The sequence below is a fragment of the Staurois parvus genome, unplaced genomic scaffold (genome assembly GCF_062004578.1).
Source record: "Staurois parvus isolate SC_StPar_1 unplaced genomic scaffold, SC_StPar_1.0 ptg001252l, whole genome shotgun sequence".
NCBI classification, from domain to species: Eukaryota; Metazoa; Chordata; class Amphibia; order Anura; family Ranidae; genus Staurois; species Staurois parvus.
In genome coordinates this window covers 1,202,174-1,220,360 of record NW_028319048.1, presented here as the reverse complement: position 1 = coordinate 1,220,360, position 18,187 = coordinate 1,202,174, and the positions used below count along the sequence as shown (strand labels likewise).

At 51.1% G+C, this 18,187-nt stretch overlaps 1 protein-coding gene across 1 annotated transcript in view; it reads left to right on the top strand.

Moving 5' to 3' along the window:
* The first annotated feature begins 2,732 nt into the window (after positions 1–2,732).
* Positions 2,733–18,187, top strand: part of LOC149437848 (uncharacterized) — a 74,839-nt gene continuing 59,384 nt past the window's right edge. The window contains exons 1-3 of the mRNA XM_089660520.1: positions 2,733–2,787; positions 3,172–3,519; positions 4,502–4,628. Of these exons, the coding sequence (XP_089516646.1) occupies positions 3,204–3,519; positions 4,502–4,628 (443 nt within the window). The 5' untranslated portion in view covers positions 2,733–2,787; positions 3,172–3,203. The remainder of the gene's footprint in view (positions 2,788–3,171; positions 3,520–4,501; positions 4,629–18,187) is intronic.

Sequence of the window (18,187 nt, the reverse complement as noted above, 5' to 3'; positions counted from 1 at the left end):
CTCCTAGTCTTCCCCCCAGCCCAGACACCACCCCCCACTGACTTCTCCATTACGTCCAACATTGCCACTCTCAGGCCTGCCCAGCAGGCCAGAGTACTGGGTGTCATTCTGGACTCCAACCTATCCTTCCAGCCCAAAGTCCAATCACTAACTAACTCATGCAGACTCCACCTCCGCAACATCTCCAAAATCCGCACGTTCCTAACCCCAGAAACCACTAAACAGCTCATCCACTCCCTCATCATATCACGACTCGACTACTGCAACTCCCTCCTCACTGGCCTGCCTCGCCACAGGCTATCCCCGCTTCAGTCGATCCTGAATACGGCGGCCAGACTCATCCACCTTTCCAACCGCTCCGTTTCCGCCACCCCCCTCTGCCAATCCCTCCACTGGCTTCCGATTGCACAACGGATCAAATTCAAAATCCTAACACTGACGTACAAAGCCGTCCACCATACTGCCCCGAACTACATCACTGACCTAATATCCAAGTACCACCCAACACACACACTCAGCTCCTCTCAAGACCTCCTTCTCTCTAGTTCCCTGGTCTCCTCCTCCCATCTACTATCCTCTGCAACTCCCTGCCCCAACCCATCAGATTATCACCTACTCTCCTCTCCTTTAGGCGCACCCTGAAAACCCATCTCTTCAGGGAAGCCTACCCCACTCCCTGCTAATTGCCGACCTCCTCCACTCTTCCCACCACTCCATTCCCCACAGCTATCTCCTCCTGTACCACCATCCCCTCCCTCCTAGATTGTAAGCTCGAAAGAGCAGGGCCCTGGAACCCCTCGTGTATCGCGTTGTATTGGTATTGTTCTGTCACATGTTCTGTCCCCCTTTGTAATATACAGCGCTGAGCGAACTATTGGCGCTTTATAAATGCTGTATAATAATAATAATAAAGTTGAAGCTGTTATATCTGCAAAGGGCAGACCAACCCAATATTGGACCCTAAGGACGAGGACTGGGATGTCATTAAAGTTCACGTGCGGGGAAAGGCAGGTAGCCCAATACTTTTGGTAATATAGAGTGTATGTATAAATAAATAAATATATATATATATATATATATATATATATATATATGGCTACAGAAAACCCATCAGGGCCTGGGCTTTTACCGGGCTTCATTTGTTTGACGGCCCATGAAAGCTCGTCAGACGTGATATTTTGTTCCAGTGCCTTTGTCGTATCCTCAGGGAGTGCAGAGGGGCTATAAAGATGAAGGAAGTCAGAGAACAGAGTGGCTCTGGGTTTGTCGGTTTCATGTGGGGGGCTTTCAGGAGGGAGGTTATATAGCGTGTTCTAAAACTGCTCAAAATGAGAAGCGATGTCAGTATTTGAAGTGGCGAAAGAGCCATCCAAACCCCTGATTTTGTGGACTGTTACGCTCAACTTTTTTGCTCAGAGGGATCTGGCTAGGAATCTCCCGCTTTTGTTCGCAAACTCATCAAATAGCTTCTGAGTCAGAATATATCTACGCTTGGCTACCTCACCCAGTTCAGTTAAGAGCTGTGAACGGGTGTTCGTGAGTTCAGTCAGAGTTGAAGCAGCTTGAGTATGTTTATGGATCTTTTCCAGAAATTGGATTTGGTCTGTAAATTGTTGTAAACGCGCTTGTCTGTCCTGTTTACGTTTCGTGGCCAAAGCTATGAGGATTCCGCGGATGGCACATTTATGTGCCTTCCATTGCGTTAGAGAGGAGGTATCTGGAGTTTGGTTGGTCGAAAAGTAGTCCATCAATTTGGAAGGGACCTCGGCTTCGTTTGCTAGGTCAGATAGAAGGGAAACGTCCAATCGCCAGATCTTAGAGCTGGAGTGTTTTTCGGGGAATCGCAGCATCATGATTATGGGGTGGTGATCTGATAGAACCATCGGTTTAATGGAGGCATCATGGAGCAGTGGGAGATCCAATTGTGATATGAAAATGTAGTCTATTCTGGAATATTTGTTGTGCGGGGGAGAAAAGAATGTGTAGTCTTTGACATTTGGGTGGAGGACTCGCCATGGAGTTGTAAGTCCTGGAGTTGTGCGCGAATCTGCCTTAAGGATTTGTACGGCAAAAAGGAACTGCCTGAAGAGGAATCCAGTAATGGGCATAAGTGGACATTAAGGTTTCCCCCAGGATCAGCATGCCTATCTGAAAGGAGGAGAGAGAGGTAGAGATTGAGCGGAAGAAGGGAACCTGCTTGGTATTAGGAGCGTAAAGATTTGCAAGTGTGATGGGTCTATTGGCAAGAATGCCTTTTAGAAACAGGTATCTACCTTCCGAATCCAGAAGTGTATCCGTGATAGTCAGAGGGAGATGTTTTGCAATCCTCTTGTTTTATAAAATATCCCACACTTAGGGGTTGATTTACTAAAACTGGAAAGTGCAAAATCTGGTGCAGCTGTGCATGGGAGCCAATCAGCTTCCAGGTTTGATTGCCAAAGCTTAAAGTGATTCTAAAGGCTTTTTTTTAAAGAGAAAATAGCAAACATGCTTACCTGCTGTGTCCAGTAGTTTTGCACAGAGCAGCCCAGATCCTCCTTTTCGTTGGTCCCCCATCGCTGCTCCTGGCCCCTCCCTCCTGTTGGATGCTCCCAGAGCAAGCAGCTTGTTATGGGGGCACACAGAGCTGTGGCTCGACCCCTCCCCCTCTCTCTTTTCATTGCCTTATTGGCTGTGATTGACAGCAGTGGGAGCCAATGGCTTCCCTTCTCTCTCAGCCAGTGAGAAGAAGGAGTCCCGGAATAGCCGATAGTCCAGTGCACATCGCTGGATCAAGAGGGAGCTTAGGTGAGTATTAGGGGGTCTGGGGGGATGCTTTACACAGAAGGTATTTTACCTTCTTGCATAGAATGGTAAAAAACCTTCAGCCTTTACAACCACTTTAATGGAACAAGCTGAAGTTAGAGGCTGACTAGCTGCCATGCAGAGCTGCACCAGATTCTGAACTCTCCAGTTTTAGTAAATCAACCCCAATAAACATGTAATGTTTCTTTAGAACATATAAAGGCAGAACACAGTTTCTATTTGTGGTAGTTTGTTATGTTTCTGCAGAAACAAAACTACATTGCGTGAAAACATTTAAGCACACTCCCACCACTTTTGTTACATATCGAATGTGAAAGTAAATTCTTACAAGGTGTATAAAGAGCCTGCTGTGGAATATACTTACAGAATTTAGCAGAGACCTGGAAATTTCTCCGGCGATGGACACCGTAGACAACAAGCAATTCATCCGTGATTTTCATCTTCCAGGAGGTTCCTCAGAGGACCAGACATACACCAGGGTGCTCCTGCAGCTGTTTGGTTATACCGGTCATGGCAAATCGGCTTTTGTTAACTCCTGTATCTATACCCTTGGAGAAGAAGAATTCCAGACCCGTGCCAGAACTGGATCAACTGAAACCATTATCACAACGAGGAGAAACTCCTATAAACTTACTGATACCATCACTATTGTGGACAACAGAGGGTTCGGACAAAAGATGGAAAAGGAGGAGATGGTTGCTTATGCACAACTAGGTAATTTTTTTCCTACTATGCTTGGAAGCAGGGGCGGACTGACCATGTGGAAACTCGGGCACTGCCCGAGGGCCCGGGGTCAGTAGGGGGCCCCATGAGATGCTCCTGGTACCTTTATCATAGGCTTTTTTGAGTTTGGGCAAGGACACAGGGGCCCCATGATCCCCTATTGCCCGGGGGCCCAATGAGTTGTGAGTCTGCCCCTGCTTGAAAGAGAAACAATGTTTGGGAAAACATGTTTATATTTTATTTATTCTGTTGCCTGAAAACCTAGTTAACTTTGCTGCCACTTTGTAGTGTTGAATAGAAAGTCATAAAGCTTCAAACATTTTCAACAAAACCTCTGACATCAAAGGTGGTCTTTTATGTCATACAGCATTTCCAATTGGAAGTTTGGTGTAAAAAAAAAACAGTAACAACAACAAAGACTGATAAACTATGATATAAACTATAAATCTGTACTAAAAAAACCTGATAATATGACGGTGAGGGTAACTTACTGAAGGAGCAAAGTGAATGTTCACTTATCTTGGTAAATAAGGAGAGACTAAGTAAACATTGACCTTGCAAAGAAAGCCCAATCATGTTCAAGGAAAGTAAAATATGAAACAAGAATACATTGAAAATAAAGTTGCCTGCACATGATTGGATGACTGAAAACATCACAGCTTCACCTCATTCACCAAGCCACAATTTGCACTTAGCTGAGTGAATATAGTAAATCTGCACTGACTTCAACCATCCAGTTATGTGTAAACAAAAATCTGCTTTTTTTCTTTTTTTTTTTTCACATGGTTGAGTATTTTTAGCACAGTGAATTGTTCATTTAACTTCTCCTCCTTTACTAAAGTGAGTGAGACAATTGACTTTGCTTTAGTGATCACTCTTTACTAAACTGACCCCAAAGCCTGACGTTGTAGTGAATAGCAGTCATATAGTTCCTGTAACCCATCTGCTCATTTTTGTCTGTTGTGGTTTCCAGGTAATTTTCTCCCCTTGGATAAGGAAGTGGTGCTGACTAAGGACTTTGATCGGATAATGTCCCAGTTGGAGGATTCTGACCTGACACCAAACTACACCGATTTTATTGTCCCCATATTTGTTTACAGGTATGGACACATGGAGAGTTCTACATAAATTGTTATAAAATATTAACTGATGTATTATGTCAGATGTATACTGCTTTCTAGGACTGTAACTAGGTATATAGTTAAATAAAAAAAAAATGCCGATAGAAAAAATGTAGCCGATACAGGTGCCAATACAAGAGACTGTGTGTAGTGCAGATGTAAGGGGGGGGGGGGGGGGGGGACAGCTGAGAAAGACAGGAGAGGAGCAGTGTATACAGTGCCTGGCTGTCACTATAGGTCAGTGCGGGTTTTTAAATGTAATTGCCGGCTTTTTTTTTTCTTCACTAATGCTCTCAGAATTAGCTGTCACTTCCCCCCCCCCCCCCCAGCTAAAAGAAAGAAACAATGTTTCCTTTTAATTACTTTCCCAAGATAAAAGAAACAAAGTTTCCTATAGCACTGGGGAAAGTGACAGCTCCTGGTGAAAAAAAGAAGAAGCCAGCAATTGCATTTAAAAAGCGGCACCAACATGTAGTGACAACAAATGAGGGACCTGTCTGTACACACGGCTCTCTCGCTGTATACACTGCTCCTCTGCTGCCCCCTCCTTGCACACACTGCTCCCAACCCCCTCCCCCCTACAAAGAGGACCTGTCACTCATATGCTATCACAGAGGGGACTATTGTGATAGCAATAAAATCATGTTAAAAAAAATAGATACAAATTTACATGAAAGTAGACAAAAAAAAAATTTTTGGAGCTTCCCCACCCCCACATACGCAGACATTTCGGTTTCGGTTTGGTTTTCGGCCACATGCATTCTGAATTTTCGGAGTCGGCTTCGGCACTAGAATTTTCATTTCGGTGCATTACTAATATATAGTATGTCCTATATTAACCCCTTCACTGCCAGGTCCATATGTTGAACTGACAATGGAAATGGGGGGGGGAGGGTTTAACACACATTTCCAGTGGCGCATTTACACACACCAGGATTGTATGTAAATCTGACAAGCAGCTGCCACTCAACTACTTCCACACAACCCCAGCACCGACATCCAGGGTCTACTTTTAGACCCTGGATGTCTCATTAAAGAGAACCTGTCACCAAAAAAGATCATCACATATGGGACATTTTTTTTCCCGTGTGATGAGAAAAAAAAGTTAAGTACAAAAAAAATTATAGTAAAAAATTAAACTTACACCCAAGCTTATAAAATTCCCCCCCAAATTTTGAGGCCCCAAACCCACATATACGAACGTAAAATCATGTGCTGGGGGTGCCTATGTATGAAAACGGCGTTTGCAATACACATGTCACTTATCGCCGCACACGCTGGAGTGAGAGGAACATTTCAGAACTCCTCGGTAACACTAAGCCGATGACCTGTAAGGGGTTTCAAAGTGTCACCTATGGAAATTACAGGGTACTGAATTTTGTCTCCATTGCACAGGCACACACAAATTTAAGGTTGGACAAGTCCTTTATTAAAAAAAAAAAAAAATTAAAAGAATGTCAACCGAAGTAGATCCAACATCAAACACAATGCCCGCCGCCACTGCCATCCCCCACCCCCCCCAAAAAAAAGCTCCACTCTCGACGATGGCTGCCGCTGTTTAAAAGCTGCGCCAGCCTGACAGTTCTTAATTATCTAAAGGGCAGGGCTACCCGGTGATGTCAACCAGGTGACCCTGCCTCCTCGTGACATCATCATGCACTGTGATTGGCCAAAACATTGCACCTGACCTGTGCTGAAAGCCCTTACACTTATTAATGGCAGATGGTCGAGTTTAACCTCCCTGGCGGTATGATTATTTCAGATTTTTGGTGCTGAAAGCGGTACCATTTTTTTGCATGGAAATATGTATTTTGTTTATTGTAGGCTGTAATTTTTAGGAATAACTCACTGAAATCTGTCCGAACAAGAGTCTAGTAAACATCCCGGGGAGGATAAAATTTGAAACACAAAATCATAAATTATAATTTAATAAATAATCATAAAAATAATATAAAAATAATAAAAAATTTAATTCAATAATATAATCAAACCAAAAACACTGAAATGTGAAATAGAGAGCCAAGTTCGCACATCGCTGAGCTCAGTCGCAGAATCGTTTTCAGTGTCTGATGAGGAATTTCCCCCACGAATCATTATCACTCAATTCTGCAAGTGGTTCTGATTTACTATCGCTGTTCTCTAGCCGGTCTAAAACTGCTATTGACCTAAAGGGACGCTTTTTGGACGCCATGGACATTTCTCAGTTTCCAGGCAGAAAGAACAGACAAAATGCAGGCAGGGCGCCGGACAAAGCATTAGGGACAATATGTATGTGAAATGGGTTGAGACAGCAATGTTTTACTATGTAAAATGTAAAAAAAGAAAAAATGACATTTTTTAAAATTTTAAAATTTCCCGCCGCCGCCGGCGGCGGCGCCCGTACGTCCTGACGTCACAGGGACAGGACACAGAAGCCGGGTGCCGGCATCGGCCGGAGGAGATGGCCGGGGACGCTGCAGGGGACACATCGTGGGAGCGCAGGGTAAGGTAAGTGAAGAACACATGCCGGAGCAGTGCCGCAGGGTAAGCCTGAGTGTAGCTCGGGGTTACCGCTTTTGGTACTGAAATGTTACCCCGAGCTACACTCGGGAATACCGCCAAGGAGGTTAACTTACATTTTGATTTGAAGATCAAGCCCAACAATAGTGTGCAGACCTAAAGTCTACAGTCTCCAGTCTCTAGTCTGTAGTCTCTAGTCTCCAGTCTTCAGTCTCCAGTCTCCAATCTCCAGTCTCCAGTCTCTAGTCTCTAGTCTCCAGTCTCTAGTCTCTAGTCTCCAGTCTCTAGTCTCCAGTCTCCAGTCTCCAGTCTCCAGTCTCTAGTCTCCAGTCTCCAGTCTCCAGTCTTCAGTCTCCAGTCTCCAATCTCCAGTCTCCAGTCTCCAGTCTCCAGTCTCCAGTCTGTAGTCTCTAGTCTCCAGTCTCCAGTCTCCAATCTCCAATCTCCAGTCTCCAGTCTCCAGTCTCCAGTCTGTAGTCTCTAGTCTCCAGTCTGTAGTCTACAGTCTCCAGTCTCCAGTCTCCAATCTCCAGTCTCCAGTCTCCAGTCTCCAGTCTCCAGTCTGTAGTCTCTAGTCTCCAGTCTCCAATCTCCAGTCTCCAGTCTCTAGTCTCCAGTCTCTAGTCTCCAATCTCTAGTCTCCAGTCCCCAGTCCCCAGTCTCCAATCTCTAGTCTCCAGTCCCCAGTCCCCAGTCTCCAGTCTCTAGTATCCAGTCTCCAGTCTCCAGTCTCTAGTTTCCAGTCTGTAGTCTCCAGTCTCCAATCTCTAGTCTCCAGTCAGCAGTCCCCAGTCTCCAGTCTGTAGTCTCTAGTCTCCAGTCTCCAGTCTCCAGTCTCCAGTCCCCAGTCCCCAGTCCCCAGTCCCCAGTCTCCAGTCTCTAGTCTCTAGTCTCTAGTCTCCAGTCCCCAGTCTCCATTCTCCAGTCTGTAGTCTCTAGTCTCCAGTCTGTAGTCTCCAGTCACCAATCTCCAGTCTCCAGTCTCCAGTCAGCAGTCCCCAGTCTCCAGTCTGTAGTCTCTAGTCTCCAGTCTCCAGTCTGTAGTCTCTAGTCTCCAGTCTCCAGTCTCCAATCTCCAGTCTCCAGTCAGCAGTCCCCAGTCCCCAGTCTCCAGTCTGTAGTCTCCAATCTCCAGTCTCCATTCTTCAGCCTCCAGTCTCCAATCTCCAGTCTCTATTCTCCAGTCTCCAGTCTCTAGTCTCTAGTCTCCAGTCTCTAGGTCATAGCAATGCTTCCTAACACTTCTCAGTAAGGGAACATGCACCCCGGGTCTTTTGTTTCCATAGATCAGAAAGGACAGAGCAGTTGCAGGGAGGGGGAGGGGCAGTTTTCCACCCTAGACTTGGGTCTATGTGCTGCTGTGGACACATGCAGTGTAGAGAGAAGAGTCAGCCAGCTATCCAAAAGTGCTCATACAAAGGTGGCTCCATTGGATTCCATAATGAGACAAAGCCACATGAAAACAATACCCTAAAAATAGAGAAACTTTACAGAGGGAAATCTAAGAATTTGGAAAAGAGAGGCGCACAGCATGCATGGTGAACGTCGATGGCCTGCAGCACTGTCAGATTTTAACTTCTGAGAGTTTAATAACATTTTACCTTATACTTCCCTGACATTTGCTACAGAACAAGCTGATCAGCAGGTCCCGCCCAATAAATTATGGCCGGGACCCACTGATTGGCTGAGCAAATGACAAGAGAGAGCTCCATGTTGGTAAACAACACAGGCATCTCTACAGACAGAAGTGATGTGGCTGTTTTTTTTCTCTCTGCAAAGTATGGAGTAACAACAGACACATCACTTAGTAAAACCAGCATTCACTATATCCGCTCTCCTCGGACCCCGCATTCACTATATCCGCTCTCCTCGGACCCCGCATTCACTATATCCGGTCTCCCCGGACCCCGCATTCACTATATCCACTCTCCTCGGACCCCGCATTCACTATATCCGCTCTCCCCGGACCCCGCATTCACTATATCCGCTCTCCCCGGACCCCGCATTCACTATATCCTCTCTCCCCAGACCCCGCATTCACTATATCGGCTCTCCCCGGGCCCTGCATTCACTATATCCGCTCTCCCCGGACCCCGCATTCACTATATCCGCTCTCCCCGGACCCCGCATTCACTATATCTGCTCTCCCTGGACCCCGCATTCACTATATCCGCTCTCCCCTTACTCCACATTCACTATATCCGCTCTCCCCGGACCCCTCATTCACTATATCCACTCTCCCCAGACCCCGCATTCACTATATCCACTCTCCCCGGACCCCGCATTCACTATATCCGCTCTCTCCAGACCCTGCATTCACTATATCCGCTCTCCCCGGACCCCGCATTCACTATATCCACTCTCCCCAGACCCCGCATTCACTATATCCGCTGTCCCCGGACCCCGCATTCACTATATCCGCTCTCCCCAGACACCGCATTCACTATATCCGCTCTCCCCGAATACCGCATTCACTATATCCGCTCTCCCCGAACCCCGCATTCACTATATCCGCTCTCCCCGGACCCCGCATTCACTATATCCGCTGTCCCCGGACCCCGCATTCACTATATCCGCTCTCCCCGGACCCTGCATTCACTATATCCGCTCTCCCTTGACCCTGCATTCACTATATCCGCTCTCCCCGGACCCTGCATTCACTATATCCACTCTCCCCAGACCCCACATTCACTATATCCACTCTCCCCGGACCCCGCATTCACTATATCCGCTCTCTCCGAACCCCGCATTCACTATATCCGCTCTCTCTTGACCCTGCATTCACTATATCCGCTGTCCCCGGACCCCGCATTCACTATATCTGGTCTCCCTGGACCCCGCATTCACTATATCCGCTCTCTCTTGACCCTGCATTCACTATATCCGCTCTCCCCAGACTCCGCATTCACTATATCTGGTCTCCCTGGACCCCGCATTCAGTATATCCGCTCTCCACGGACCCTGCATTCACTATATCCGCTCTACCTTGACCCTGCATTCACTATATCTGCTCTCCCCGGACCCCGCATTCACTATATCCGCTCTCCCCGGACCCCGCATTCACTATATCTGGTCTCCCTGGACCCCGCATTCACTAAATCCACTCTCCCCGGACCCCGCATTCACTATATCCGCTCTACCTTGACCCTGCATTCACTATATCTGCTCACCCCGGACCCCGCATTCACTATATCCGCTCTCCCCGGACCCCGCATTCACTATATCTGGTCTCCCTGGACCCCACATTCATTATATCCGCTCTCCCCGGACCCCGCATTCATTATATCCGCTCTCCCCGGACCCCGCATTCACTATATCCGCTCTCCCCAGACCCCTCATTCACTAAATCCACTCTCCCCGGACCCCGCATTCACTATATCCGCTCTCCCCAGACCCTGCATTCACTATATCTGGTCTCCCTAGACCCCGCATTCACTATATCTGGTCTCCCTAGACCCCGCATTCACTATATCTGGTCTCCCTAGACCCCACATTCACTATATCCGCTCTCCCCAGACCCTGCATTCACTATATCCGCTCTCCCCGGACCCCGCATTCACTAAATCCACTCTCCCCGGACCCTGCATTCACTATATCCACACTCCCCGGACCCCGCATTCACTATATCCGCTCTGCCCGGACCCCGCATTCAGTATATCCGCTCTCCACGGACCCCGCATTCATTATATCCGCTCTCCCCGGACCCCGCATTCACTATATCCGCTCTCCCCAGACCCCGCATTCACTATGTCCACTCTCCCCGGACCCCGCATTCACTATATCCGCTCTCCCCGGACCCCGCATTCACTATATCTGGTCTCCCTGGACCCCGCATTCACTAAATCCACTCTCCCCGGACCCCGCATTCACTATATCCGCTCTACCTTGACCCTGCATTCACTATATCTGCTCTCCCCGGACCCCGCATTCACTATATCCGCTCTCCCCGGACCCCGCATTCACTATATCTGGTCTCCCTAGACCCCGCATTCACTATATCTGGTCTCCCTAGACCCCGCATTCACTATATCTGGTCTCCCTAGACCCCACATTCACTATATCCGCTCTCCCCAGACCCTGCATTCACTATATCCGCTCTCCCCGGACCCCGCATTCACTAAATCCACTCTCCCCGGACCCTGCATTCACTATATCCACTCTCCCCGGACCCCGCATTCACTATATCCGCTCTGCCCGGACCCCGCATTCAGTATATCCGCTCTCCACGGACCCCGCATTCATTATATCCGCTCTCCCCGGACCCCGCATTCACTATATCCGCTCTCCCCAGACCCCGCATTCACTATATCCACTCTCCCCGGACCCCGCATTCACTATATCCGCTCTCCCCGGACCCCGCATTCACTATATCTGGTCTCCCTGGACCCCGCATTCACTAAATCCACTCTCCCCGGACCCCGCATTCACTATATCCGCTCTACCTTGACCCTGCATTCACTATATCTGCTCTCCCCGGACCCCGCATTCACTATATCCGCTCTCCCCGGACCCCGCATTCACTATATCTGGTCTCCCTGGACCCCACATTCATTATATCCGCTCTCCCCGGACCCCGCATTCATTATATCCGCTCTCCCCGGACCCCGCATTCACTATATCCGCTCTCCCCAGACCCCTCATTCACTAAATCCACTCTCCCCGGACCCCGCATTCACTATATCCGCTCTCCCCAGACCCTGCATTCACTATATCTGGTCTCCCTGGACCCCGCATTCAGTATATCCGCTCTCCACGGACCCTGCATTCACTATATCCGCTCTACCTTGACCCTGCATTCACTATATCTGCTCTCCCCGGACCCCGCATTCACTATATCCGCTCTCCCCGGACCCCGCATTCACTATATCTGGTCTCCCTGGACCCCGCATTCACTAAATCCACTCTCCCCGGACCCCGCATTCACTATATCCGCTCTACCTTGACCCTGCATTCACTATATCTGCTCACCCCGGACCCCGCATTCACTATATCCGCTCTCCCCGGACCCCGCATTCACTATATCTGGTCTCCCTGGACCCCACATTCATTATATCCGCTCTCCCCGGACCCCGCATTCATTATATCCGCTCTCCCCGGACCCCGCATTCACTATATCCGCTCTCCCCAGACCCCTCATTCACTAAATCCACTCTCCCCGGACCCCGCATTCACTATATCCGCTCTCCCCAGACCCTGCATTCACTATATCTGGTCTCCCTAGACCCCGCATTCACTATATCTGGTCTCCCTAGACCCCGCATTCACTATATCTGGTCTCCCTAGACCCCACATTCACTATATCCGCTCTCCCCAGACCCTGCATTCACTATATCCGCTCTCCCCGGACCCCGCATTCACTAAATCCACTCTCCCCGGACCCTGCATTCACTATATCCACACTCCCCGGACCCCGCATTCACTATATCCGCTCTGCCCGGACCCCGCATTCAGTATATCCGCTCTCCACGGACCCCGCATTCATTATATCCGCTCTCCCCGGACCCCGCATTCACTATATCCGCTCTCCCCAGACCCCGCATTCACTATGTCCACTCTCCCCGGACCCCGCATTCACTATATCCGCTCTCCCCGGACCCCGCATTCACTATATCTGGTCTCCCTGGACCCCGCATTCACTAAATCCACTCTCCCCGGACCCCGCATTCACTATATCCGCTCTACCTTGACCCTGCATTCACTATATCTGCTCTCCCCGGACCCCGCATTCACTATATCCGCTCTCCCCGGACCCCGCATTCACTATATCTGGTCTCCCTAGACCCCGCATTCACTATATCTGGTCTCCCTAGACCCCGCATTCACTATATCTGGTCTCCCTAGACCCCACATTCACTATATCCGCTCTCCCCAGACCCTGCATTCACTATATCCGCTCTCCCCGGACCCCGCATTCACTAAATCCACTCTCCCCGGACCCTGCATTCACTATATCCACTCTCCCCGGACCCCGCATTCACTATATCCGCTCTGCCCGGACCCCGCATTCAGTATATCCGCTCTCCACGGACCCCGCATTCATTATATCCGCTCTCCCCGGACCCCGCATTCACTATATCCGCTCTCCCCAGACCCCGCATTCACTATATCCACTCTCCCCGGACCCCGCATTCACTATATCCGCTCTCCCCGGACCCCGCATTCACTATATCTGGTCTCCCTGGACCCCGCATTCACTAAATCCACTCTCCCCGGACCCCGCATTCACTATATCCGCTCTACCTTGACCCTGCATTCACTATATCTGCTCTCCCCGGACCCCGCATTCACTATATCCGCTCTCCCCGGACCCCGCATTCACTATATCTGGTCTCCCTGGACCCCACATTCATTATATCCGCTCTCCCCGGACCCCGCATTCATTATATCCGCTCTCCCCGGACCCCGCATTCACTATATCCGCTCTCCCCAGACCCCTCATTCACTAAATCCACTCTCCCCGGACCCCGCATTCACTATATCCGCTCTCCCCAGACCCTGCATTCACTATATCTGGTCTCCCTAGACCCCACATTCACTATATCCGCTCTCCCCAGACCCTGCATTCACTATATCCGCTCTCCCCGGACCCCGCATTCACTAAATCCACTCTCCCCGGACCCTGCATTCACTATATCCACTCTCCCCGGACCCCGCATTCACTATATCCGCTCTCCCCGGACCCCGCATTCAGTATATCCGCTCTCCACGGACCCCGCATTCATTATATCCGCTCTCCCCGGACCCCGCATTCACTATATCCGCTCTCCCCAGACCCCGCATTCACTATATCCGCACTCCCCGGACCCCGCAATCACTATATCTGGTCTCCCAGGACCCGCATTCACTATATCCGCTCAACCCCAGACACCGCATTCACTATATCCGCTCTCCCCGAACACCGCATTCACTATATCCGCTCTCCCCGAACACCGCATTCACAATATCCGCTGTCCCCGAACCCCGCATTCACTATATCCGCTCTCCCCAGACACCGCATTCACTATATCCGCTCTCCCCGGACCCCGCATTCACTATATCCGCTCTCCCCGGACCCCGCATTCACTATATCCGCTAAACCCCGGACCCCGCATTCACTATATCCGCTGTCCCCAGACCCCGCATTCACTATATCCGCTCTCCCCAGACCCTGCATTCACTATATCCGCTCTCCTCGGATCCCGCATTCACTATATCCGCTCTCCCCGGACCCTGCATTCACTATATCCGCTCTCCCCGGACCCCGCATTCACTATATCCGCTGTCCCCGGACCCCGCATTCACTATATCCGCTCTCCCCGGACCTCGCATTCATTATATCCGCTCTCCCCGGACCCCGCATTCACTATATCCGCTCTCCCCAGACCCTGCATTCACTATATCCGCTCTCCTCGGATCCCGCATTCACTATATCCGCTCTCCCCGAACCCCGCATTCACTATATCCACTGTCCCCGGACCCCGCATTCACTATATCCGCTCTCCCCGGACCCCGCATTCACTATATCCGCTGTCTCCGGACCCCGCATTCACTATATCCGCTGTCCCCGGACCCCGCATTCACTATATCCGCTCTTCCCGGACCCCGCATTCATTATATCCGCTCTCCCCGGACCCCGCATTCACTATATCTGCTCTCCCCGAACCCCGCATTCACTATATCCGATCTCCCTTGACTCTACATTCACTATATCCGCTCTCCCCGGACCCCGCATTCACTATATCCGCTCTCCCCAGACCCCGCATTCATTATATCCGCTCTCCCCGGACCCTGCATTCACTATATCTGGTCTCCCTGGACCCCGCATTCACTATATCCGCTCTCCCCGGACCCCACATTCATTATATCCGCTCTCCCCGGACCCCGCATTCACTATATCCGCTCTCCCCAGACCCCGCATTCACTATATCCGCTCTCCCCGAACCCCGCATTCACTAAATCCACACTCCCCGGACCCCGCATTCACTATATCCGCTCTCCCCGGACCCCGCATTCACTATATCCGCTCTCCCCGGACCCCGCATTCACTATATCCGCTCTCCCCGGACCCCGCATTCACTATATTTGCTCTCCCCGGACTCCACATTCACTATATCTGCTCTCCCCGGACCCCGCATTCACTATATCTTCTCTCCCCGGACCCTGCATTCGCTATATCCACTCTCCCCAGACCCCGCATTCACTATATCCACTCTCCCCGGACCCCGCATTGACAATATCCGCTCTCCCCGGACCCCGCATTCACTATATCTGGTCTCCCAGGACCCGCATTCACTATATCCGCTGTCCCCGGACCCCGCATTCACTATATCCACTCTCCCCAGACCCCGCATTCACTATATCCACTGTCCTCGGACCCCGCATTCACTATATCCGCTCTCCCCAGACACCGCATTCACTTTATCCGCTCTCCCCGGACCCCGCATTCACTATATCCGCTGTCCCCCGAGCCCGCATTCACTATATCCGCTCTCCCCGGACCCCACATTCACTATATCCGCTCTCCCTGGACCCGCATTCACTATATCCACTCTCCCCAGACCCCGCGTTCACTATATCCGCTCTCCCCGGACCCCGCATTCACTATATCCGCTCTCCCCAGACCCCTCATTCACTAAATCCACTCTCCCCGGACCCCGCATTCACTATACCCGCTCTCCCCAGACCCTGCATTCACTATATCTGGTCTCCCTAGACCCCGCATTCACTATATCTGGTCTCCCTAGACCCCGCATTCACTATATCTGGTCTCCCTAGACCCCACATTCACTATATCCGCTCTCCCCAGACCCTGCATTCACTATATCCGCTCTCCCCGGACCCCGCATTCATTATATCCGCTCTCCCCGGACCCGGCATTCACTATATCCGCTCTCCCCAGACCCCTCATTCACTAAATCCACTCTCCCCGGACCCCGCATTCACTATATCCGCTCTCCCCAGACCCTGCATTCACTATATCTGGTCTCCCTAGACCCCGCATTCACTATATCTGGTCTCCCTAGACCCCGCATTCACTATATCTGGTCTCCCTAGACCCCACATTCACTATATCCGCTCTCCCCAGACCCTGCATTCACTATATCCGCTCTCCCCGGACCCCGCATTCACTAAATCCACTCTCCCCGGACCCTGCATTCACTATATCCACTCTCCCCGGACCCCGCATTCACTATATCCGCTCTGCCCGGACCCCGCATTCAGTATATCCGCTCTCCACGGACCCCGCATTCATTATATCCGCTCTCCCCGGACCCCGCATTCACTATATCCGCTCTCCCCAGACCCCGCATTCACTATATCCGCACTCCCCGGACCCCGCAATCACTATATCTGGTCTCCCAGGACCCGCATTCACTATATCCGCTCAACCCCAGACACCGCATTCACTATATCCGCTCTCCCCGAACACCGCATTCACTATATCCGCTGTCCCCGAACCCCGCATTCACTATATCCGCTCTCCCCAGACACCGCATTCACTATATCCGCTCTCCCCGGACCCCGCATTCACTATATCCGCTCTCCCCGGACCCCGCATTCACTATATCCGCTCTCCCCGGACCCCGCATTCACTATATCCGCTCTCCCCGGACCCCGCATTCACTATATCCGCTAAACCCCGGACCCCGCATTCACTATATCCGCTGTCCCCGGACCCTGCATTCACTATATCCGCTCTCCCCGGACCCCGCATTCACTATATCCGCTGTCCCCGGACCCCGCATTCACTATATCCGCTCTCCCCGGACCTCGCATTCATTATATCCGCTCTCCCCGGACCCCGCATTCACTATATCCGCTCTCCCCAGACCCTGCATTCACTATATCCGCTCTCCTCGGATCCCGCATTCACTATATCCGCTCTCCCCGGACCCCGCATTCACTATATCCGCTCTCCCCGGACCCCGCATTCACTATATCCGCTCTCCCCGGACCCTGCATTCACTATATCCGCTCTCCCCGGACCCCGCATTCACTATATCCGCTCTCCCCGGACCCTGCATTCACTATATTTGCTCTCCCCGGACTCCACATTCACTATATCTGCTCTCCCCGGACCCCGCATTCACTATATCCACTCTCCCCGGACCCCGCATTGACAATATCCGCTCTCCCCGGACCCCGCATTCACTATATCTGGTCTCCCAGGACCCGCATTCACTATATCCGCTGTCCCCGGACCCCGCATTCACTATATCCACTCTCCCCAGACCCCGCATTCACTATATCCACTGTCCTCGGACCCCGCATTCACTATATCCGCTCTCCCCAGATACCGCATTCACTTTATCCGCTCTCCCCGGACCCCGCATTCACTATATCCGCTGTCCCCCGAGCCCGCATTCACTATATCCGCTCTCCCCGGACCCCACATTCACTATATCCGCTCTCCCTGGACCCGCATTCACTATATCCATTCTCCCCAGACCCCGCGTTCACTATATCCGCTCTCCCCGGACCCCGCATTCACTATATCCGCTGTCCCCGGACCCCGCTTTCACTATATCTGCTGTCCCCGGACCCCGAATTCACTATATCCGCTCTCCCCGGACCCCGCATTCACTATATCCGCTCTCCCTGGACCTCGCATTCATTATATCCGCTCTCCCCGAACCCCGCATTCACTATATCCGCTCTCCCTTGACCCTGCATTCACTATATCCGCTCTCCCCGGACCCCGCATTCACTATATCCGCTCTCCCCGGACCCCGCATTCACTATATCCGCTCTCCCCAGACCCCGCATTCACTATATCCGCTCTCCCCAGACCCAGCATTCACTATATCCGCTCTCCCCGAACCCCGCATTCACTATATCCGCTCTCCCCAGACCCCGCATTCACTATATCCGCTCTCCCCAGACCCAGCATTCACTATATCCGCTCTCCCCAGACCCCGCATTCACTATATCCGCTCTCCCCAGACCCAGCATTCACTATATCCGCTCTCCCCGAACCCCGCATTCACTATATCCGCTGTCCCCGGACCCCGCATTCACTATATCCGCTCTCCCCGGACCCCGCATTCACTATATCCGCT